The sequence below is a fragment of the Salvelinus sp. IW2-2015 genome, linkage group LG4q.2 (assembly GCF_002910315.2).
Source record: "Salvelinus sp. IW2-2015 linkage group LG4q.2, ASM291031v2, whole genome shotgun sequence".
NCBI classification, from domain to species: domain Eukaryota; kingdom Metazoa; phylum Chordata; class Actinopteri; order Salmoniformes; family Salmonidae; genus Salvelinus; species Salvelinus sp. IW2-2015.
Window position 1 is genome coordinate 7,592,122 of NC_036843.1, and position 25,733 is coordinate 7,617,854.

The window sequence follows — 25,733 nt, forward strand, 5'->3', positions numbered from 1 at the left end:
GTAATCATGGTAGCATCCACATTTGGTCCCCTAAAATGGGGGGACTATCTACAAGAAGTGCTGTAATTCCTAAATGGTTCACCCGATATGGATTTAAATACCCTCAAATTAAAGCTGACAGTCTTTACATAGTCATGGTATCATTTCAAATCCAAAGTGCTGGAGTACAGAGCCAAAACAATGTCACTGTTCCAATACTTTTGGAGCTCACTGTATTCAGTCAATCTATTTTATATAGTCTTAGTTTGGACTGTAATTCAACATACAGATATGTCTAAGATGGATACTGAAAACCCAGACGTGTGTGAACATTGGAGGTTTCAAGACATCCTGAGAAGACGCAAAAGGTGGAAACCTGGAAACAGGGTGTTTGTGTGTGTGTTGCATAAACGGAATCTAGAGAAGCCTAATTGACTCACAAAACATTGATGCAAGATTTCTCAAAAGGTTTCAGAAACAAGGTAGAAATAAAGAAATGGCTGAATGAATTCATTGTGAAGAAATTCATTTATTCTGTTATCTTGAAATAAATGAAACTATACATAATCATGTCAGATTACTTTTCTACAATCATTGAAATCACTAAATAATATGTACTTTCAAAGCAGATGTTTCATTGTTGAGCAATATCCCAATTTCTGTACAAATTAGTAACATAAATGCAATGTATAATGTAGCTCCCATCTGGTTGAAAGGAAATGTATCAACATTTGCAGGATATAACTAAAAGCAAGACAAAGATTTGCCCCAATAGTCTTTTTAAATGACCAGTTACGTTCATAAACTGTGCTTCAGATGAAATCTGTGAGATTTGATTTACACGCAGGGRGAGATTCCTGTAAAAGTCTGTGTACATTCATACCAACAAAAGAAAAACAAAACATGACCATGAAAATTMGGATTCTCATCATGAATATGATTCTCATCCTCATTCTAGAACTAGTGGCATCACCCAGCTCTGATGATAGCATTTTAGTAGCTAAGGAGATAAGGAAATATGATYACATCAGGAAAGATTGCCACATATTGACATAGAAAACATAAAATAACATCACATTTCCCACAAAATCTAAATGGGAAGATGTCTACAGGACAAATAATTTAGGTAAATTATTTTATTACAACAAACATGGATGAAATAAGAACTCAACACATTCTAATAGTGCATTATCTTATAACGATATGAATATATCAAAAATCCAACATTGTGGTATATAATCCAGACAAGTGTTTGCCGTACCCAACRGCAGTAGCTGTGACATTCCATAGTTGACACTAGAGGGCAACCTCTAGACCAGCATGCACTGTGACTGACTGACTGTCCATTATTAAATCAGACCAGTAAGAAGTCCCTCTGCCAAAGAAAAATGCTCCAAAATACAACAAGAGTATTAGAAAAATTAAAGACCAACACCATTTTAACATACACTCAAAGGATTTCAAACTCAAAGAGCTCTTATGTGAGAGGGTTACATTTAGTTATGTCCAGTTGCCCTGTCTTCAGAAGGCTCTGTTCTGTATGCGTCATCCGCTCACTTCTTTTTTTTATCCATCTCTCTCCCTCTTGCATATTGTGCTTGACATATGGTGTCTTCTCAATGTACAGATAAAAGTCAATGTCTTTGTGAATGATTAATCCTTGCTTAGTGGCAGTGTTGCTCATGTGGAGGATAATGGTGGCACTGCTGTCCCGCTTGGACCCTCTGGAACACCTTTGACAGGAGAGAAAGATCAGTCAGATCAGATCAACAAGCAGGCAAATGGACAATAGCTGTAACAAATTAGGCAAGTATGGTTGTGTCACAATCACCTTACCCTCAGTGCTGTCTGCTGGCTATGCTTCCTGACCCGCAGTTTGCACATGCTCAGTCTCCACACTGGGCTCTGTCTCTTTGACCTTAGACTTGGGTTTCCTTGACACAGGTGGAGGCACCTTGACCACCACCTTCTGTGTGTCTGTGGACTTGGCTGGAATAGACACAGATGAAAGCTCAGCTATCAGGTTCTTTGTGAGATTGGCCTGGGCCTCAGGGGATGAGGGGGTCTCTATGACAATCTTCTTTGTGCTCTTGGCAAAGATGAAACTGGCGGTGGAGGAGGGAGACTTGAGACTTGTTGGAGAGTGCAGACTGAGACGAGAGGGAGGCCCCTCTTTACTTCTGGATGCTGTCCTCAAGCGGATGGCCTCCTGCATCCTCATGGAGGGGGTGATGGCTGAGGCAGGAGGTGACTTCCTCGTAGGAGAGGTGACAGTGGATGACTTTAAGGGTAAATTAAGTATGCTGGGCTGGGGCTTGGCTGGGGTTTCAGCTAAGGCTGTGGCTACCTCCAGGGCCTCAGCTGGGACTGTGGCTGGAGCTGTTTCTGCAGCTGCCTCTGGGGTTGTGGCTGGGGTTGTGGCTCCCTCTGGAGCTGTTTCTGCAGCTGCCTCTGGGGTTGTGGCTGGGGTTGTGGCTCCCTCTGGAGCTGAGGCTGTGGCTGCCTCCGGGGCTGAGGTTGCCTCTGGGGATGTGGCAGCCTCTGGGTCTGCCTGTGGGGTTGCCTCTGTGGCTGTCACGGGGGCTGCAGCAGGCTTTGAGTCTGCCTGTGGGGTTGCCTCTGTGGCTGGGGCTGCCTGTGGGGGTTGGGCTATGGGAGATTGTGAGATAACAGTCGTAGTTGGGGATGTGACAGTGGGAGGGGGAGATGTCATGAAGAGAGACCTTCGAATAGGCTTCTGGGGAGCCTCACCGTTACTGGGTTTTTTGGCCCTCAAAGTGACTCCTGTACAGTCCTGTCCCTGGTCCTTTTCCTGATCCTGGTCACCATTATTGGCAGACCTCAGCTTGACCGTCTGCAGAAGGGTGGGGGTGACCACGGGAGTGGAGCCCTCCTCTGTGGGAGTGGGAGAGTAAGAGCTCTTGCTGAGGGACTTCTCTTGGTTCTGTCTCTCTGTGGTCACTGGACTGTGCTGCTGTATGTTTTCCAGTGGAGGTGGGGGTGGAATACTTTGGGGAGGTGGAGGGATGTAGGAGGGAGGACCAAACTTTGCTTTTGGTGGAGGTGGGGCTTCTTGGGGAGGTGGAGGTGGGATACCCTGGGGTGGAGGTGGGATTCCCTGTAGTACAGATGAAACAGGGGGCACATGTTCTGTCATAACTACCCTTGGTGGTGGGGGAATGGGCAGGTCAAGCTCATTGCCAAGGGTGGCTAAGTCCATGGGAGAAGGGGGAGGGGGCCAGGAGGATTCCCCAGTGGTGGAGACTAGTGGCGGCTCTGGAGCAGGCATAGAGTCTGAGGGGGCCACAGGTGGGGTCTGTTTGGAAGGGGGAAGGGGAGGATAGTGTGCTGGGGGAGGAGACGGAGATGGGGAGATGTGTGCTAGAGCAGGGCTTACCATAGACGTGTCCATTTTAGGTTGGAATTCAGTCTTTTTGGCTGCAGCAGGAGTAGTAGTCTGTATTTCTGTCTTTACTTTTCCTAGGCCCTTTCCTGGAGCTACTGCGGCGTTCACCGATTTTCCATTTACCAAATGACTTGTCTGGACCTTCTCTAGTTTACCTATCAACTGATTTACAATGACCCTCTCTGGTTCAACCWCCAACTGACTTCCCTGCACCTTCTCTTCAACTCCCAACTGACTTCCTTGGACCCTCTCTTCAACCTTCTGTGCTACTTCACTCTCCTGACCCTTTCCTGACTCAAACGTACGTGCTGCTGGATTACTAGTCTCCACAACGGAAGACTGTACCCTTTCCTGGTCTGCTGGACCTGTCTGCTCTTTAGCTTGAGGCTCAGTGACCCTCTCCAACACACCTCCTGCCTCCTGCTCTGGTGCTGCCTCCTCATTTCTCCTCTCAGGTGACACGTTCTTAACATAACCCTCTCTTGATGTGGAAGGAGACTGCCTCTGCTGTCGTCGATCCTTTGGGTTCTTTCGCACCACCGTATCCGTGTTGTTGGGGGCCGGGGGACCTAGCAGCAGTTCAAAGGTGCACTTGTTGTGTGCCCATACCTCCGGGGGAGGAGGAGAGGGGGCAGACACCTTGGGTGGGGGCGGGATGTTGAACGGCTCTCTGAGTGACATGACTGAAGGTGAGGGAGTTACAGTGGCGACTGGCTCAGGCGTCTTGCTGCTGTCAGAGGCCTGGGGCTGAATGACAAGTGATGGGGCTGAAGCTGCCAGCGATGGTGCCATTGGGAAGATGATTGCTCGGATGCCTCTTTTTTTCCCTGGAGATGGGTTATGGGTCTGTTTGGAAAGGAGGGTGGGCGTGCCACCGTGGCTGGAGTAGCCGCTGGAGGGAGAGACATTCTTCAGGCCATTTTCCTGGGGGGTCTGTTTCTGGGGAGAGGAGCCTGTGGAGCCTGGCTGCTCATTCCTCACCTTCTCCCTGGCTGCCTGCTGTGGGGTGTTGAAGGGGCTGGCTGTCACAGAGCCTGAAGACTCATCCAGAGAGCTGGTGTCTGCTGTGTAGCCAGGGCTACTGTTGTTACTTTCCCCAGCACCGACAGCCTTAACCTCCCCGCCCTGGAATGGGCTGCTTTGGGGAGGGGCAGTAACCATGTTGTCAATCAGGTCTCGCGAGTGCCTCTTCATGTTGTCCTTGTGTAGGGAGTAGGAGCGGCTGGGTGGGGCCGGTGCCCTCTTGGACTTCATCACAGACATGCTCCGGGCGAAGGGCCCCTCCTGTTTGCCATCATCCCCTCTAGCTTTCCCTTTGCCGTTGGTGGCGGAGGTCCTGGAGGCCTTACTGACAGAGGAGTGGATACTCTTGCTGTCCAGGGACGTCTCCCTGGATGAACCCTCCCCACCCCCACCCTGTGAGCCCCCCTGTCTGGTGGTGCTGTTGGAGGAGATGGTGGAAGAGTCAGACACCAGGGTCTCAGAGGACTCAGAGTGGCTCCATCCAGAGCTGTCAGAGAAGTGTGGTGGGTTGTAGCGGGAGGCAGAGGACATGGTAGAGGCGTGGGAGGAGGCTCTGGAGGAGGCTCTGGAGGAGGCACGGGAGGAGGCGCGGGAGGAGGCAGGGCTGGCCAGCAGCAGGCTGCTCTTACTGACAGTACGAACGCTGCTCCGACTACGGTTCCGGGTGATCTCCACCACGTCTATGGAGGGTAGCAGCACAGCGTTGGGGATGATCTTAGACATGTAGGTGGCCTGGGGGGACATGGACATGACGGGGCCGGGGTGCAGCTGAAGCAGGCTAGAGGTTGTGGTCATCCAGGGGACAGCCAGGGACTTGGGCCGATTCAGGTCGGACAGCTGAGGGCCCATGTGCTGGAGGAGAGCCAGGTCGTCCCTGTGTCTGGCCCGGGAGGGGACCTTCTGGATCTGGTCCTCACAGACAGGTTGCAGGCCTTCTACGGACTGGAGGTACATCCTCACCCCCTCTTGGGAACCAGCCAGTTGAGGCCCATCGATGGTGGGGAAGTCCAGACTCTCACCGTTAGGGAGCCCACCCTCATCTATAATCTGACGACCTGCCCATGAGGCTCTGTCCAACCCTTAAGTGAGGAACAGGACAAATCAGGATAGGTTCATATACAGCTACACAAGCCAATAGAAAAGTATGTGCTTGTATTAAGCGTGCAATTATCCACAGGCATCTTCACAATGGCCTATATTGACACATTTCAATCCACTTAAAGCATAAATAATGAGTAGCATACCCAGTTCCCTCTGGACATGATGTGGTATCCCCATAACTGTGGTTCTCCTGTGTRTCCTCCTGGCCTTGGCCTTTTCTGGCTTCAGGGGCCTGAAGGTTGATGCTGGGGAAGGAGACAAAAAGCAGGAGAGAAATATTAGGTCAAAATGACCAACAACAGGCACTTTCAATCAAACAATCACTGGTTGGACAAGGTGTTATAGTGGTTCCAGTATGAATCATTCTCTGGTTATGGTCATGTCAGGTTACCTTGGCGGGTCAGTCCTGACCGTGAGGACCGTGTGGAGACAGTGGAGCGTGTTGAGACCTGTGACGCTGTGTCTGGTATGGTGCTGTCTGACAGATAGCCTCTCCTCTCACTGTCACTCTCAGTGTCGTCTGGCAGCCGGGTCACTGTCGACTATAGGAATCCCAGAAAGTTCAACAGTAAACCATTAGTATACACTTAATTAAAGCAGGTTTGGTGTGAACTTGTAACAGGATAATGTTTAGTGATTTGATGTAGCACCGTGATTGAAATGTAGAATGGGAAACTTACTGTGACGCTCTGGTCATCCTGGTAATCCACCCAATTATTGGTTTCTGAAATATAGGTAAACATAAAAAAAAAAAAGTGGCCACAGTAAATTTACTTAATTAATCTAATCAGGGGTAGGTGATGGAGTAAGTGTCAGTATTTGGCGGGATTTGCAGGGTGTTTAGTACCTTCCTGCTGCTGCAGTTTGAGTCCCTCTAGGGCCTCAGTGTGCAGGTCCTCCAGGTACTTAGGCCGGCTGCCTTCGATGAACACATTCTCCTGGAAGTGTGGAGGGACGCGAGTCCCATCATCCTCATGCTTTGGGACTGCTGGGAGGAGAGAGAATGTGAGTGGATATGCATACATACCGTGTATGTCTATGCATGCATTTTCATTACAGCATGTGTAAATAAATGCACAATATCAATGACAAAACTACATTGTATCAAAATAATTGAATATTAATTATATCCACAAAGGTTGAATGTGAACTGATGTCTCTACTTATCAATCCTGTTCCAAAACAATCTTTATATAACTCACTATACAATGGCTGCTATGTGCAATAAAGACGATGCAATAACCCAAAATAATGGGTAATTGTCCTCAACATTTAAATGGTATTCATCAACTACATTAGCCACAAGTCCCACCAGGCTTCATTGAGATTATCAGCCAGTATATTCCCCAAACATTCCTACTCTCATATAATAATTCAGAGAAGCAGTGTCATAGGGTTATCGTGAGAACAGTAGTAGTACCCATTCCAGAACAGCAGTCCTGACATCTAGGATCAGTGAGATAATGTTAAGAGTGCAGGGCAGCTGTGGCCGTGTGGTAAGCCGTCATCTTTAGTTAAACAAAGCTGCTTTAAAATGTAACCACGTCCTGTACATGCTCTGTTGGGCTAGGAGGACCATGCTGGAATTAGTCCTGTCAACCATGTGCTCTCAATGATCGCTGCTATACACATCACCATCTCTTTATTTCTCTGGAAATATACCATTGACCACATTTACCATATCCTCCTAATAATAACAAGTTCACACAAACTGTCAATTCAGTCAGAATGATTGATGAATTAAGTGTTTTGCAGAAACAGTGACAGTACCCCAGCAAAGTAAGGAAATACAAGCTCTCAGTGATAGACATTCACAAAAATAACATCATAAGAAGACATCAAATAGAATGGTCCATTAGGGCTTGCAATGCCTCTGTATCAAACCAATAGCTAACAGTTAACACATTTCATGACTACAGGTATGAACTAGTCACTTTACAGTCTTACTCATATCAATTGAACCAGTTAACCACCCTTCCCTTATCCCCTAGAAAGGACCTAGAAAGGTTTTATGGCCTACACTAGCTTGGCCATAAAACTTCAAGAAGGGAATTCAAGGTATGTATCATAAATGAAAACACTGAGAATATCCTGGACTAAGCCCATTGCTTTAGCCTATACTGTAACTCACCTTTCCTCTTGAAAAGCAAAGGCACTGCCAGACAGTAAACATTCTGAGTCAAAAGCACCACCATAGCTTCTGAGATACCATGGTAATATAATCCCCAAAAATGTATAAAAACAGATCTTATCCTTCAAAAGTAAACAGGAGTTCAAAACTATCCCAGTGAGTTTTTTTTTTTTTCAAGAGTTTAATTTTGTTTTAGGGTAGATCATCCGATACAGACAAAATAATTCAGTGGATCCAGATAGAAGAGATCTCCCTTGTTGTTGTTATTACCACCCAGATCTAGTGGTTCCATCACTAGACAATGCAAACTCTGACACTAATCCCAGAAAGCTAATTCTACCCATCCCTTGAATAAGCACCCCCTTCCTCATGTCCCTGAGTGACTGATCCCCACTGCTCTCTGTTTGTGGACATGCTGACCCTGGATTGGTCAGAGCGTGGTTATGACACTTGACCATGGTGGGATCAGACACATTCGCTCAAACACACAAAGGGAAATAGTGGTTAGACAGTCTAAGCTCTCATCTGCTTGAAGCAACCATTTAATCAAACTGACTAGCTACTGTGCCATTTCTGACAACTAATGTGGTTTAACTGACAGAGGAGATCTATAGGAGTCCTTGAAGAACAAGTTCCTCATGAAGTCTGATTCTCYCCACACACATTCCCCACAAGGTGGAGTAAAGGAGCTAGACAGTATGAAGGTTTCAGTATTCAAACAAGATAGATCCTGTTGGGAGAGAATGTTCTTAACACTTATGTCTGTTACACAATATAATACTGTGTATCATGTTCCCCAATTACTTTTATCTACCAACACAGTCAATGGGCTCTCACTGGACTAAAATAATCAACTGAATACATCATTCCCTGTGATTTACTGCTGATACAAATGTTGTGGAGGCTAATATCTCATACTACTTTACATCCCTTTAGCAAATCTACAATTGACATTCCTTATTCGCATAAAGGGTATGTCTGAAAATGTGTTTTACTGTGATGCACAAACCTCAATTTGCGCCTGGGAAAGTGGTATATTTACTTCCTGATGCAGTAAGCAAACATTTCCATGTTATTGTCATGCTCAGTAGCTATAACTCTTTACATCAGTGCTACAGGTATCTCACCAGGATGGATGGTACTTTCTTACAAAATATGACTCACGTGGGCCATTTTATTTATTTTATTTAACATGACATTCTCTTATCTATGAATGACAGAGGTGAGACCTTTGTAGGTAGGGACAAACAGGTACAGGAGGAGAAAATAGGAAATGTAGGTGCAGCCAAAATAACAAATAGATTTAAAGATGAATACAACAGTCAGAGATAGTAAATAGTAGGGGGGGGGGGGTCATGTCATCTGTACTTATTTGAGCCTATTATAATTATGTTCATATTAATAACAGGAGTTGAAAGTCCTTGTTGCCCAGCAACAGCCCCAAAACATCACTGCTCTAGAGGAGATCTGCATGGAGGAATGGGCCAAAATACCAGCAACAGTGTGAAAACCTTGTGAAGACTTACAGAAAACGTTTGACCTCTGTCATTGCCAACAAAGGGTATATAACAAAGTATTGAGATAAACTTTTGTTATTGACCAAATACTTATTTTCCACCATAATTTGCAAATAAATTCATTAAAAATCCTACAATGTGATTTTCTGGATTTTTTTTTCTCATTTTGTCTGTCATAGTTGAAGTGTACCTATGATGAAAATTACAGGCCTCTCTCATCTTTTTAAGTGGGAGAACTTGCACAATTGGTGGCTGACTAAATAGTTTTTTGCCCCACTGTATGTATGTGTTGTAGGACTATAGCAGGGGTACTCCAGTTCTCCATGGTCCAGTCACACAAATGTCCTAAGTGGCAAAGGTCCAGATGGATATTGTCATTTATCTGCGTAGTAACAAACCTCACAACCGCAAACTGTTAAAACCCTTCTTCAGCCAAGTAGACACGGGTGGGGTGTGCCCGGGCCCACCAACTAGGGAGCCAGGCCCACACAATCAGATTAAGCAATAACAAAAAAATGACATTTGTATTTTTATCTTAAACACCCTCAGAGCAAGCAGTGCACTGGAATGACATTCAGATGAACTGGAATGAAATTCACTCAAGGGATGGGTGGCCAAAAATAACTAACTGAAAGCCACAAATATGACCACACTGAGGATATGTCACTCTGCTTCTACGGCTACACAGTGCATTCGGAAAGTATTCAGACCACTTTACTTTTTCCACATTTTGTTACAGCCTTATTATAAAATGGATTAAATTATCAATCTACACACAATACKCCATAATGACAAAGTAAAAATAGGTAACAACCTCGAGTCTTCTTGGGTATGACACTACAAGCTTGACACACCTGTATTTGGGGCGTTTCTCCCATTCTTCTCTGCAGATCCACTCAAGCTCTGTCAGGTTGTATGGGGAGAGTCGATGCACAGCAATTTTCAGGTCTCTCCGGAGATGTTCGATCGGGTTCAAGTCAGGGCTCTGGCTGGGCCAGTCAAGGACACTCCTGCGTTGTCTTGGCTGTGTGCTAAGGGTCGTTGTCCTGTTGGAAGGTGAACCTTCGCCCAAGTCTGAGGTCTTGAGTGCTCTGGAGCAGGTTTTCATCAAGGATCTCTGTACTTTGCTCCGTTCATCTTTCCCTCGATCCTGACTAGTCTCCCAGTTCCTGCCGCTGAAAAACATCCAAGGCATGATGCTGCCACCACCATGCTTCACAGTAGGGATGGTGTCAGGTTTCCTCCAGGTGTGATGCTTGGCATTCAGGCCAAAGAGTTCAATATTGGTTTCATCAGATCAGAGAATCCTATTTCTCATGGTCTGAGAGTCTTTAGATGGCTTTTGGCAAACTCCAAGCGGGCTGTCATGCATCTTTTACTGAAGAGCGGCATCCGTCTGGCCACTCTACCATAAAGGCCTGATTGGTGGAGTGCTGCAGAGATGGTTGTCCTTCTGGAAGGACTGCTCATCTCCACATAGGAACTCTGTCAGAGTGACCATCCGGTTCTTGGTCACCTCCCTGACCAAGGCCCTTCTCCCAGGATTTCTCAGTTTGGCCGGGTGGCCAGCTCTAGGAGGAGTCTTGGTGGTTCTAAACTTCTTCCATTTAAGAATGATGGAGGCCACTGTGTTCTTGGGAACCATCAATGCTGCAGAAATGTTTTGTTACCCTTCTCCAGATCTGTGCCTTGACACAATCCTTTCTCTGAGCTCTACGGACAATTACTTCGACCTCATGGCTTGGTTTCTGCTCTGACATGCACTGTCAACTATGGGACCTTATATAGACAGGTGTGTGTCTTTCCAAATCATGTCCAATCAATTGAATTTACCACAGGTGGACTCCAATCAAGTTGTAGACATATCTCATGGATGATCAATGGAAACAGGATGCACCGAGTCTCATAGCAAAGGGTCTGAATAGTTATGTAAATAAGGTATATTTTATTTTGTAAAAATATCTAAAAACCTGTTTTCGCTTTGTCATTATGGGGTATTGTGGGTAGATGGATTAAATATTTTGTTTGGAAAAAGTGAAGGGGTCTGAATACTTTCCGAATGCACTGTATAGTGTACTTACAAATGTCTGTCCTGCCTCGTTCCAGTCCATTTCACCTTCAGACACTACAGATCAGAACAATCCCTCAGATTTAAACATGTCTGTACACGCACATGCACAGCATACACATTAAACTTCACTCAAACGCATGTGACCCGCGCACGTATACACACACAGACAGAATTAGCAGCCAAGCACAGTAAACATGTAATAATCACAGTAATTACACCAATTAAGGCCAGAAGTCATGTGTACAGAGTACTTCCCTGTGGTTCTCGAATTAAAAACACTTAAAAAGGTCAGGAGTGACAGAACTTTCTGTATCCCACTTTCCTGCCAGGCAGCACCACAGCAAGGGCTTAGCTAGTGATAAGCTCTGGATAAAATCCCATTAAAAAGAATGGAGGAGAATGAAAGAGAATGTGAAACATGCAGAGTCAGACCTGCTAGGGCACGCACACTTCAGGAAGGCACAGCTCTGGTAGGCCCCTACTGACAGGCAGGTCACACTACATTAGGAGCTTAAAATCTACATTACTAGACCAGCAGGGAGAATTTTCCAGGCAGTAGACACTATGCCCTCAAGGACAAGTGTTAGGCTTCCATGATTTCTAGATATCCTATGGCAAGCTGTTCTGTAAAGAACATATGGTTTTTGGAGAACTCTTCATATTAGCTATATTAAAAAAAGCATCATTTTTTCTGTATTGAAGGTCTATGGATGTTATTACGTACAGTATATTACCTGTTCGTTTGGAAAATGGTGTGGAGCTCTAGTCTGGGAGCATATAAGACCAGCAAAAACTGATTTGAGACCCCTGCTCCACCATGCACAACGCCTGCAGAAGGCAGTAAGCTCAGTACGGTACCATGGGCGTAGCAGTATAAGCACAGTGGGTGTGCTAGGTGGTTTCCACTGGGCAGGTCTCGCTCTGTGTGCACATGCTGCTTATCACTACCTCAGTCTTTGAGAGGGCATGAAAAGAACATGACGTTCTGGGAGGGGAAAACTATTACCAGTTTAACCACCTTGACTTTAAGCTACCATTTTGTCAAAGCGGAACTGACATGATCAAAAGCTGCATGATTCCATTCATCTAGCATGCCATGAAGTCGTGTATAAAGATACTGTCATCCAAAAAGATACAATACCCATTTATCACTCAACTTCTGTCATGCATTCATCATCAACAACTTTTGTGGGCTGGCAGAGTTTCAAATGGTTTTCCTGCCATGACAATAGTCTGGAGGGTGTGAGTAGCCGGTGTAACATAACGCATCTGTGTTACATTACAATAAATTCGATATTATTTCATGAATAATAACAGTTGCTGAACGCCATGAGGCTTGACCAGGTAATGATTAGACTAAGCATTAGACTTTTACAAAGAGTGAAATGAGTGATGGAATCCAACACATCATATAAATAGGACTAGAGGACATGCATGCTGGCACTTTATTTTAAAAAATCAGGATGTGCTGATTAATATTCCCAATTATTCTAATTGAAAATGTTATTACATGCTATGGTCATACAACTTTTTCCCATTCATCTGTATTGTTAATTACTTGGCATAGTAGGCAGGAAGCAAAATCCTACAAGCAACAGGGTGTGCTTGAGCTGTTGCACATAAAATAATGGACATCTCTAGCTCAATGTCCAAAGGAGTGTTTCAGCCCCTGTCATTAAGAGCCAAGGCATACATTGCCCCTGTACATGACCTTGGAGAGGTGACGTTGGGAAGTGTCATGGTGACTGCTTTCAMGCAGACTGGTGTTTTTATTTCACACACAGTGGTAAGGCAGAGGTCCTTGCCTTCCCATAAGACCAAAGCAGGAAAGACAAGCACATACACCACAGCAAGTTCTGTTAAACTCCTGCAGCAGCCAGGGGCAATGTAACAATGCAGAGGAGGGCGGTGTGTTTGATTCCCACCATAAGCTGAGGAAAGAGAAACAGTATCCAGGCTCTAAAACCGGTTCTCCTGCTCTCCCCAGCCTTTATGTGCTCATCCAAGGCTCAGAGGTTTATTCATGCTGTACAGAGTCACCCACACCCATGCATACACAGCATCACATTATGAAACTATATGTAATGCCATACTCAGTGTATAAATGCAGCTAATCAACTGTATGTAAGATAACATTGAAAGTCATGCTGAAATACTGTACAGCACTCCTCCTGTGCTTCTGTATGACTACAATATTGCAGGACATCGCCCAGGTGTGGCAAAATCGTGCAAACTTTAGAAAGACAAAAATCGCTGTGATAACTTTTGATAAACCCGTACAAAGAGCGACCATTCTCTGGGCTCAGAGGAGTTGTGTGTCTAGAGCTGAGGAATGCATGGAATCTCCGGGTGAGAGTATAACGTCTACAGATCAAGAATCCAGGTGCCAGGTGAACAGTAGAACCATATCACTCTGGCATCACTCCCCCTCTCCTTATACCCCTATCAGTCAGCTTAGTGTGAACCTGTTGAAAGAGTTCAGCTGTAGAGAGCACAAGATATGAGCGACAACAGCAGCATTAGGCCAGCTAACAGCCTGGCTTTACTAGGTGGCTTACAGGATCAACTGGGCCAAGAGCAATGCAGGCAAATAACACACGGTAGAAGCACTGAGGCCCATGCAGGTGAAGTGTGCAGTACCCACAGGTAAATCACGCATGTACAGCAAACACACAAAGGGTCAGAAGCCTATGGGATTGTGTGTCCCAGGACCGTGTGAGGCATTGTCCGGGTCATCACAGGAGGCTGTGTCAACACATTTACTGGGCCAGTGGGTTACCCCACATCACAATGGAGGGTCCAGGAGCACACTTATCTCTGCTAGCTACTATGTACTCAAACATGATGTCTGGGACAAACTCTATGGTCCATGTTTACCAATACATTCCCACCAAGAGGAAAGGTGGGGTGAACATACTATTTTAAGGGAGTTGCACTGGAAGAAAGATTTACAAATCACATCCTCAATTTTTCACCAAATGTTCTGAACAAGAGGCCATATGCCCATCACACCCTAACAATGCTAAACAAACCACTATAGATCCCCTCTCATTCCCCATTACATGGAGTATATTGTTTCAGGACACACATCAGCTGTCTGTTAGACTGAGGTTTATAATAGTAACATTGCTTGGATACAACAACACACAATCCCCAGCCAGACACGTTTTGATCTCTGATGGAAACCCATTCCATCTCATTCCTAGGAGGGTGAGGAGGGAGGGATCTATGTGAGGGAGGGCTGGGTCATAATAAGAAACAGAACCACTTGTTTCTACTTACTGTAAGTGTTCTGGCTGGGGTTTTAATTAACTGTGTGCATGCCAACACCAGCCCAGGCAATAGGCTCCATCCTCTTTGGTATGACTGTGAATCACCTCCAGAATAAGCTGCCATTCATTTTAATTAATATGGCTTATCTGGAGGAATTTAACCTTCTGTGGGGATACTGTGAGCTTTTCCGGGAGCATTTCAGTATCTGATGCCTGGCACAATACTTCTAGATGCTATCTTGTAAATTGTTACTTGCTTTCTTATTTGAGCAAGTCACGCTGTTGGTAAAAGCAAGCTGCCTTTTGGAGTTACTTGCCAGGGCAAACACAGAATATGCCACATGTTCATCGCTGAGGGCTTACTTGCGTAATAACATCTGGACTATAAATTACATAGAAAAAGAAAGACTTTGTTATTTTGATAGTATCTGTTACCTGAAGGGACGCTTTACCTGAGGCCTACCTCTTCATTACTGCTGCATCTGTGAGTAATCCACTCAAGACAGGTAGCACAACAGCAATATCCCACCGTTTGAAACAGCGCCCCTGCTCAGGCCACACAACATGTCAGGTCAAATTTGAAATTTCCCTTTTCAATCTCCTTCAACAGATAGGTAAACATTATGTAACATTTCCAGGTATTACAGCTGTACACCACTGGATGGCAGAAGTCCATTCATTTCGTAGCCCCACCTGTTGGTAACACACAAATGAGAACACTAAACTTGCTCTGAATTGGGTTAAAAGAGATTTGAGGGGGAAACCTGAGGAAAACCTTCCATGGGAGGGCTGTGCCCTGCTGTGCACAATGTGGGGAGATATCCTGTGCTGACCTTGGCAGGGGAGAAATACCTTCTCTCCCACTCAGTTTACATTCTCTCACAGAGCTCTTAATTAACAACCCCCCTACTAACATGATGAATAGGCACTAGGATTTAATGGCAGGAACCCGGTTACCGAGATATAACGGATTTTCCCGGGATAAATAACTGCGAAAACCCGGTAAATTATAATAAATTATGTGAACAGCATGGCGTGAAATGGAACTGTTAAATTATATGCAATGTCTAAATGTTGCTTCTCTACTGCCTCTGCATGATGAATCAACGCTCAGGGTGGGGACAGGCAGCCCATCTCAGTATGGAGCGCAGTTCACAATGCATGTTAGACCTATCATCTCATGGCAACTTTTTTTTATTGTGACAGGTAGGCTTACATTTGCTGCAGCATAGCCGATGCTAGAGTAATATAAAGACCGAATGCGCGTCTAATTTACCAATCTCCATCTGGCTTTCAGTGTGACCTTGTTTTTTAATTGTAAAGATTAATTTTTGTAATTGCAGCTGCAGAGTTTTAAAACAGCCTATCACTCAAATATCGTTGCTTTAAAATCAGTGTGCGCGCGAGCACTCTCTCGCAGTCTCTCCCTCTCCAACAACTCCATTCAAATTGCATCCAAAATAAATAATCCTGTTCTAGATTGAGATATAGCGCTATCTATCTATATCCTAGCCTACCTCTTTCAGGTAATACATTCAATGCTGTATTCGCCTTATATTTAGCTAATTATGATGAGTTACGCATAATAAGCTTCTAAATTATAGCATCTGTGTCTTGCTCAATACGCAAGTACCTGTAGCACCGTTAAAAACGCTCATTAACTCTTGGAGTCCAAATGCAGGAAAAACTAGATTAGAATAGCTTGCTGGACATTTTTATTTGAGCATTTCTTATACCAATAGACTATTCGAATAGGGACGCAAGCTCTTATTTGCTGAATGTTAAATACAGAAGCCAATAGTTTGAAAGAAGAGCGAACGCGGGCGATGGCGGTAGGCTATAGCAGTTATTTATTCAGACCAATAACCATTCAATCTTTGTGAAGAGAAGTGAAAGCCTTCTGCATCTAATTGTAGTCCTATTTTATTCAAGGATGCCATTAGAATGATTAAGATAAGGACAACGAAACTTTTTAAATTTAACTGTTGAAAGCGAGGAAGGAATGAAGCAACAAGAGAGACAGAAAGGGGAAGTAAGTTAGGCTAATAACATTAGGGGAAACATTATGAAAAGGTAAATATGCGTCACCTTACTATACTACAAATAGGACATAGATATAAAAATTACAATCAAATTCGCTAGCCTATACACATGTGCTTCACCAGAATACTTTATCATGCTCGTAATTCCAGTCCATACAGTACAGTGATACAGTTCACACTCAAAAAATATTAGCCAACTGGAGCTAGTTTCATTTATTTACCCAAGAGAGCATATAGCTAGTTACATCTATTGGCGTTTATGTTTTTCTCTCATGCGTAAAATGTGCAGTAGCCTATATCATACTGTGGGGGTTACTTGGATAACGACACAATCTGGGCTTTTTTGGGCTTGTGCTCATTACATGCCGTTAATCTAGGGCTCATAAAACGTATTTAATATATGGCTCATCAGGCTCAGTTGCATCAGGTTAGAATTTGATCATGCTAATCAAAGCTCTAATCAAATCCAGACATTTATATGCTTTATAATGCTTTTGAATGACACTTCCGGTTTTGGCGGGAAATACCAGGTTACCCGGGAGAAAAGTGATTTATTCTCGTGATGGAACATTTAAAAAAAAAATTATAATAATAAAATAAAAATCGGGAAAATATTCACCCCTAATATGCACACCATCTAAGAGCCTGTGTGTGTGTGTGTGTGTGTGTGTGTGCGTGCACGCACGCGCTAGGGCTCATGATTCTATTTGTATTGCTATTCAATACTGCGATTATATTTCGATTTAACGTTCCAAACATGCGCGTGTATGTCTGCTGCAGAGACAAGAGAAAGCAAGTTTTGATAAATCAGTGAAGGAAAAAAAGCTCAATATTTAAAAAGATGAAGAGGCGCAAGTACAGCCGACTGGCGCTAGCCAACATGCTGACCAGACCGGACACATCGCGTGCGCGAGCGTCACAAAATAAATGTAGAAATCCATGTTATTCAATTATTGCGCCCACACTGCTCGAGCATCTGCGATGATCCTTTCTATTTCTGACGCAGATCGCACTGCAAGTCCTGCCTCTCCCATCTCCTCATTGGCTTATAGGAGCAGGTACCCACGTGCCATCTCCTCATTGGTTATACCCACGTGGGTGATTGAAAGACGAACTGTTTTGCCGGTGGTCATGGTAATACTATGAAAGTTTGGATGCGATCACCATATAAGTTCAAAGATGAAAAAGCCTGGAAGGAGGAGAGATGACTAGACACGATTCAGTTGGCCATTTTATGTGTGGAGTAGAGGACCTTGTGCTTTTCAGGTAAAATAACAACTCAATGTTTATATCCCAGGACAAACTAGCTAGCAACAGCAAGCTAGCTAAATAGGACAAATTATCTAGCAAGCTAACTAGCTAAATTGCCATACATGTTTAATGCTTTTCGACCTGTCCCCAAATTAATGTCATTGGTTCAGAGTTTGTTTTGATATTTTAACCTGCGTGTCGTGATCGCTTTTGGTGTAGGGGGACAAAATAAATGTATGCACGATAGCGCAGCCGGTTTGGTTTCCGTGTAACGCTACCTACAGTAGCAACAAAAATAAAGACTTTTACAAATTGATAGCCTACTTGGAGTCATATCAATATAACATCCCAAAATAATACTGTGATATGTAACTATAGATTTTACCCCATCACTAGTGTGCGTACCCGTGTGTGTATTTATGTTCATGCGTGAGTATGTTTTGATTGTGAGTCAGTGTGGTCGTAGGGCCCACTGGAAATCCACAAACACCTTTCCACTTCAACTAGCAGCTCTGCGTTTCTAGCTGTGTGACTGCAGGGAGGGTGGGTTCACTCTAGTCTTTGGAGCAATTAGCTGAAACAGCACTAGAACTTGTTTGTGTGGTGCTGCTTGCATCATTTGGATTGTAGGTGTGATTTTCAAAACATAACCTATAGCGGAATTTGAAAGTGAAACATCACTTAAAAACGTGGCAATACCACAGGATACAGTACACTGAGAAAACATTGAAGGACTGACATTATTCAACATTCTCTCATTTAAAATGTACATGCACAAGCTCCAACATGCATTGCTGAATAAGACTATGCCTGAGTAGGATATTCAGCCAGCTGCAGGTATTGTGTATTAGTTTATGTCTTAAAGGGGGTACGTTTCTGTATGTTTAAACATGCATTTATGGTCTAAACGTGTGTAAGTTTACGCATGTCTTAATGTGTACATTTTTGTATGTTTTAACCTGTGTGTGCGTGCCATATTTCATCCCCTCTGGGAGTCTACTTCCTTGTTTTACAGTATGGAATCGCGACCTGTGTGTAACCTGAACACTGAGTGCTGGAGGGTGGTTGGGTAACACAGAACAGGACCGATGGAGATTTGTTCACGGCATTCAATGGCTGGGGGAGGTCAAAGGGCAGCTGGTGAGTCAGAGACTGTTCAAACAGTCCTCCAGAGAGCAAACATGCCCTGGAGCGCAAGACCAGGATATTGAACTGTTTCTGAACACCAAACTCCACTGTGGGATGTGCACTTTCTAGAGACTAGACTATAGTCATGTAGCCTACTTGAAATGATACCAATAAACAAAAAACATTTATAGCCACATCCTCAAATACTGTCGAGAGAGAGAAACAGAGACAGAGAGAGAGAGAGCGCGCAATAAACAGTGATTGACTATGTTTAACATTGTATAGCAATCAAAGTGGAGAGTGAGATTTACATGGCAATAATCTCTTTGGTTCCCTGGTTGATCTTACCATGGTTGTGGCCCTGTGTCAAGGTCTTGCCCGTCATCGGCCGGCCTGGATTAAAGTCCTGGCTCTGTCCATTGGCATTGACGTCCTTCTTCTTCTTCCCTTTGAGCCAGCCGAATGCCCGGCCCAGGGAGCCCCGACGTTTCTTCCTTCGGCCCCCTTTGGTGAGCCTCTCATGGGCAAATACCTCCGCCAGGTCCTGGGGGATCAGGTCCCCCACAGATTCACGGCTAGACATCCCACCTCACACTGGACTTACTCCCTAAGAGAGAGAGAAAAGGAGATGGAGAAAAGAGGAGTCAATTTGACAAACACCACCATATTAATGTAACACAATACTAGCAATTCCACTCATTGAGGAAAAACCTTTGTATAAATACTTCACCATTGTCTATTCCAATTGCACACAAGCATTGCACCATTGGTTTCAATTTACTTCAACACATTTGATCATGCCCTGTTAGGGTGTGGGGAAGCTCAGAGCCCAGCCCACTCAACCCCCTCCTATCCTGCCTCTCAACCAAACTTCACTGCCTCTGCAAAGAACTGGCACCGCCCTCTTCATTCCTGAACATGTAGTCATAATTCAGTGCCCCACCCAAAGCCACACAAACATACCCACAGACACTAAACAAACATATACACATGCACACCCACGTATACTCCAGCACAATACCAGACAACTGACAGCATCCATCTCCAAAACTAGCTCACTTTTTCTCGCTCTGTTATGGTCTCTCTTTGGCTTTCTCTCAACAACACCGATACAATGAGCTCATCCACCCCCTCTTCCTTCCTGTCAAACTTCTTTCCTCTAAGGCAGGTTTCACAACCTTGCTCCTGGTGACCCATTGTGTTGGGTTCACTCCAGCTGAGGATTTTTTTTGACACTCATCGCCATACAAGCTATGATTTGGGAAGCATGCATTAGAGAATCTCTCCCAACCCTTGGCCTTTATCGTATGTGATGATGGTTTTGAGGCGGCAAAGGAGTTCACTATAACCGATTGGCGGCTAGGATTGGGGACTCCAGCCAAGTTACATGCAAAGCACATCAGCCAAATCTCAATTATTCAGATTGAATGTGTGCTTGAGACATGAAACCAACACATAAGTCCCCAAAATCACTTGGCAAGATGTCCCTGTACTGACATCCATCCCTAATAGCAAAATGTCCAGGAGCCTTTAGGCCTCTAATCCCTCTAAGATGGGTCTCAAAATGATGATAAAATGGTCTCTTCTCTAACAGCACTCCGTTATAAAGTATTGAGGATCTGGAATGAGAAGTGGTGTACTGTAATTAAGGCCCTGGTTTGGCTATAACACACTAAATGATTGTAGGCAGATGCAGGCTGCCAGACGCCCCTCACACTGGTCAGAAATGAACCGTTAATCACTCCAATTTCCTGGAGGAACGTCAGCATTCAACCACTGGAACCTCCAACTGCTCTTAAATGTAAGAATATGGGTAAACATCTCATCCCCACCCACCCAGACAGTGACCATCACTGAACTAACACCACAGACAATACTGCTCATGCTCGGCTCTGCCATCCCAAGCAGGGAATTTCACAAGCAATGTCAAGAGACATATACAAGTTCATATCACATGATTGTCTAATCGGAAATGAGCGGAATTTCCCATGGATGTTCTGTGAAAGAATCAAGATAATAGCTGGAGGAGCTCATGAGTAAATGTTTCTCATAAGAAAACATTACAGGGAGAATACATGAGACTCAGAAGCCATACTTTGAGTTGCAGTGAAAGGCCAACAGGCCAGTAAAGTGGGTATCCTTTAGTGAAAAGTCCCAGCCTCTTTCATCCATCTGCAGTGAGCCCTGTGTTTCTCTCCATGCAAATCACAGTAATTTAGGAATGAGTGACATCCGTTAATCTAAGCAGTGGCTACATTTGACAAATGTGCAGATGCAGTGAAGAGATGGGATGGCTGTCGAACACTTGGGTCTATAACTCTAGGTCTATAACCTCTCAGATAGCCTAATATGAACTCCTGCAGAATGAACCATTTCTTACCATAAAATTACACACCAAAAATGTACATTTTGACTCAGGAACAGAAGTGGAGAAATATTTATTTCTTTCAGCATCTTGAGAGAATGAATGAGTGGTTAGGATCGTCTGTAAAGGTGCCATCTTTATCAGCATCATAAAATCTGATATTTTTATATGGTTGAAATACTATGCATCGAAGCCGAACTGAGATCTTATAAAAAATTAAATAAATCATGTTGGGTTGTTTTAACAGCTTTTAATTTCTTTAAAAGGGATATTTCATTTCTTAGTGTTTACTTTTAGTGTTGAAGCATCATCCAGACAGTTGTTTTGGTCAAAGTTCCATTCCTGAGATGTGTGTCGTCTGGCTTAGTTGCTTGCATGAGCCAAATAGTGGTAGAGGTGAGACTCACCCAAAAACCTGCTTCAAAATGACTCCAAATAAAATTCTACAGATGATTACGTTTTCTGGGGAACTGTAGAAAAATGTGATATAGGACTAACTATTTCAGCAGATGTACGTTGCCAGTGTTGTTCCGCTTGCACGAGCAACAAGTATGACGCTCCAGAGTTGGCATGTCATGTCTCGCTTGTCAACAGCGGATAAAGAAAACAGGCAGCATTGCACTAGCTATGACAGGGATAAGGATACAGCTGGCCTAGATGTCCCTAGCTATGACAGGGATAAGGATAGCCTAGATGTCCCTAGCTATGACAGGGATAAGGATAGCCAAGATGTCGAAGAAGCTACATTAGGTAGTTGGATTGCTAAAGTAGTAGTGTATAACATGTTTATATGTACTTTAACTTATTCAAAAGTGTATTTTTCTATTAGTTGTATGTGTTGACTTTCATAACCTTTATATTACTAATGTATTGTCGAAAACACATACCTGCACAGTGTGTCTTTATTTGGGGAAAAAAATTGTCTCATGTTCAAAAAAAGCTTGTTTTTATGTTGAAGAACAAGTAACTTTGTTGTTCACATACACATAGCCAGTTATACACCTTGTATTTACATGGTTATACCCATGTTGTGTAATAACATGTAATGACACCAAGTTCAGTCTTTATACATTCTTCAGAATCAAGTGGTTCAGAGAAGCAGGTGTGCGTCCGCAGACTCCTTGAATCCAACGTATACTCCTGAAGGTAAAGTATCCTTTCTACAGATGGCCTCAATGACGCATGACGAGTAATACTGTCTGTTACCTTTTCCAAGCTACTCCCTTGAGTGCCCATTCCATCACAATGCGAAACAAGACAATATTGACTATGGAACAGGGGAAACAAGGGACAAGGGATCATTATATGGATCATTATATGAAACAGATAATACATTAAAATTGATATGTAATCATTGCCCGTTTGGTACAGCTGGACATGGTCGCTATTTTAATTTGGAAAAACATGGAAAAACATTTCAATTACTCCTGGGTTGATAAGGGCTAGGAGATCTGCATGATCTGTCACACAGACTGTTGTGCTGTGATTGACATCAGTGTCTTCGGTTGGCAATATCAATTCCAATCGGAACAGCACAGACATTCAATTTTGGCTTGAATTTCTCAGATTTTTCACATTTACACCACTAGTTCCCCGAGTTTGTGGGGACGTTTAGAATTTTTTTTTTTTTGGGGGGGGGGTGAGTCTGGCCACTGCATGGCTCATGCAAGCAACTAAATCAGCCAAAGAAATCTCAGGAATGGAACTCTGACCATAACTGTCTGGAAATGATGTCTAAAATGCAAAAAAAAAAAGGAAATATCTTTAAACCGGTCAAATCTTTCACGTTTTGTTTGTTATTGCATTTTCTCCCTGGTCCCTAAACGTCTTTGCTGGGCGAGAGAAGCAGATATGAAAGAGGAAAGAGAAACTTTAGCGATGTTAACTAGATTGAAATGTAACAGTTTAACTTTATGGCGTCCCCTCGCCCCGAACCGGGCGTGAACCAGGGACCCTCTGCACACATCAACAACAGTCACCCACGAAGCGTCGTTACCCATCGCTCCACAAAGGCCGCGGCCCTTGCAGAGCAAGGGGAACCACTACTTCAAGGTCTCAAAGCGAGTGACGTAACCGATTGAAACACTATTAGCGCGCACCACCGCTAACTAGCTAGCCATTTCACATCCGTTACAGAAGCATTCTATTGATTTATGACATTCTGGTGAGCAAGAGTTTTAGTCTTCTACGGCAGTGGTTCGCAAACTTTTTATAGTTCCGTACCTCTTCAAACATTCAACCTCCAGCTGCGTACCCCCTCTAGCACCAGGGTCAGCGCACTCAAATGTTGTTTTTTGCATCATTGTAAACCTGCCACACACACACACTATACATTTATTAAACATAAGAATGAGTGTGAGTATGTCACTTCCCACAAGCCGGGTTGTGACAAATAGCTCTTATAGGACCAAGGCACAAATAATAATCAATAATTTAGCTCTTTATTTAACCATCTTACATATAAAACCTTATTTGTTAATCGAAAATTGTGGATAACTCACCACTGGTTAATGAGAAGGGTGTGCTTAAAAGTATGCGCCTAACTCTGCAATGTTGGGTTGTATTGGAGAGAGGCTCAGTTGTAGATCATTTTCCACAGTCTGTGCCTGTATTTATTTTTCATGCTAGTGAGGGCTGAGAATCCACTCTCACATAGGTAAGTGATTACAAAGGGCATCAGTGTTAACAGCACGATTTTCCAAGGCAGGATGCTCTGAGCGCAGCCCAATCCAGAAATCTGGCAGTGGCTTCTGATTAAATTCAATTTCGATGAGGCTCTCTTGTTCAGATATCGATGAGTGGAGGCAGGGCATGAAAGGGATAACGTATCCAGTTGTTTGTGCCATCCGTTTCGGGAAAGTACCTGCGTAAATACGCACCCAACTCACTCGTGCTTCGCTATATCACATTTGACATTGTCTATAAGCTTGAGTGCATTTGCACACAAAAAAAAAAATCATACAATGATGGAAAGACCCGTGTAGTCCTTGTTAATGCAGACAGAGAAGAGCTCAAACTTCTTAAATCATGCCTCAATTTTGTCCCGCACATTGAATATACAGTGGGGAGAACAAGTATTTGATACACTGCCGGTTTTGCATGTTTTCCTACTTACAAAGCATGTAGAGGTGAAAGTGGTTCTTTCACTGTAGTGTCCAACAGGTCTTTCAAGCATTCTCTTGGCAGCAAGAGCCTCTCGGTGGATGCTGCAAGGTACCCAAGTGGCGTCAGGAGCAACTGCTTGCACATGCGTTACCACTCCACTATGTCTCCCTGTCATGGTATCTGTACTGATGGCGCAGAAGCCAACACATCTTGACCACCAAAGTCCATTTGATGTCACAAAGCTGTTCAGTACTTTAAAAATATCCTCTCCTGTTGTCCTTGTTTCCAGAAGAGGATGTCTTCCTTAAATTGACCCCCCATAAACGTAACGGACATATGTAACGGACAGCTCCTGTGCCATGGCGGGCCTGGCACAGGAGCTGTGCCAGGCCCGCCACATCTGTTAACTCATCCAGCTGTAACGCAAAGAATTCACTGGCTTGTATGCTAAGCAGTAATTGTTGCCATGTCACTGATGCATCGTGAAACAGTGTTGTTTGATGAAGACATTGTATAGTTTTTTGGGGTCTTTTCCCCCAGCCATAACCGCAGCAGCAGGAAGAATTAAGTCCTCCACAATAGTATGGGGCTTGCCTGTCCTAGCCACTCGGTAGCTCACCATACAAGACGCTTCTAGCCCCTTCTTATTAATGGTATTTGTTGCTTTTATACAAGTCTTACTACTCAAAAGTAATCTTAATTCTAGCACAGAAAACTTGTGGCTTATTTTTCAAATTGGCATGTTTTGTTTAAGAGTGAAGGCTTAATCAAGTTGTGAGAGAGTACTTTTGCACATATAACACACTGTGGCTGAGGAAAGGCACTACTCCCAATATAAGTGAACCCCAAATCAATGTAGTTCATCATATTTGCGCCTCTTAGATGGTCCAACGTCCCTGTCTGTTGTTCGGCGCTTTTCCAGGTAAGGAGGCAGTAGCTCTTCGGCTGCATCAGATTCACAACTGTCAGTGTCCATGCTAGCTGGGCTAACATCAAATGTAGAATTACTGATGTTAGCATTGGATGTGCTCGTGGAAGCAGAACAACTTGTCGTCGACAGGTGCAGTACAGATTCCATATGTTATTTCATCGTTTTGATGTCTTCACTATTATTCTACAATGTAGAAAATAGTCAAAATAAAAAGAAAAACCCTTGAATGAGTAGGTGTGTCCACACTTTTGACTGGTACTGTGGTTGGACGGTTGCGGACAGGTTCTTAGCAATTGCGGGCGGGTGCAGGTGAACAAACAGCTGACCCGCGCATCACTAGCTTATGCATTTATAAGTAAGAAGTCTAAACCACATTCACATTTGCACATAAGAGATCATTAATGACAACAT

General features: G+C 44.0%; 1 protein-coding gene across 3 annotated transcripts in view; it reads right to left on the reverse strand.

The window, feature by feature from the left end:
• Nucleotides 1-488: 488 nt before the first annotated feature.
• LOC111963200 (NHS-like protein 3) overlaps nucleotides 489-25,733 on the reverse strand; it is a 34,331-nt gene continuing 9,086 nt past the window's right edge. The window contains exons 1-8 of one of the 3 annotated variants that reach the window (XM_023986495.3): nucleotides 19,652-19,712; nucleotides 19,270-19,528; nucleotides 6,357-6,497; nucleotides 6,190-6,233; nucleotides 5,901-6,051; nucleotides 5,653-5,754; nucleotides 1,816-5,487; nucleotides 489-1,712 (exon numbers count right to left, since the gene is read on the reverse strand). In XM_023986495.3, the coding sequence (XP_023842263.1) occupies nucleotides 1,835-5,487; nucleotides 5,653-5,754; nucleotides 5,901-6,051; nucleotides 6,190-6,233; nucleotides 6,357-6,497; nucleotides 19,270-19,504 (4,326 nt within the window). In that variant the 5' untranslated portion in view covers nucleotides 19,505-19,528; nucleotides 19,652-19,712 and the 3' untranslated portion in view covers nucleotides 489-1,712; nucleotides 1,816-1,834. Of the gene's footprint in view, nucleotides 1,713-1,815; nucleotides 5,488-5,652; nucleotides 5,755-5,900; nucleotides 6,052-6,189; nucleotides 6,234-6,356; nucleotides 6,498-19,269; nucleotides 19,529-19,651; nucleotides 19,713-25,733 lie in introns of those variants that run through there. The other 2 variants (XM_023986496.3, XM_023986494.3) reach the window with 2 other exon arrangements.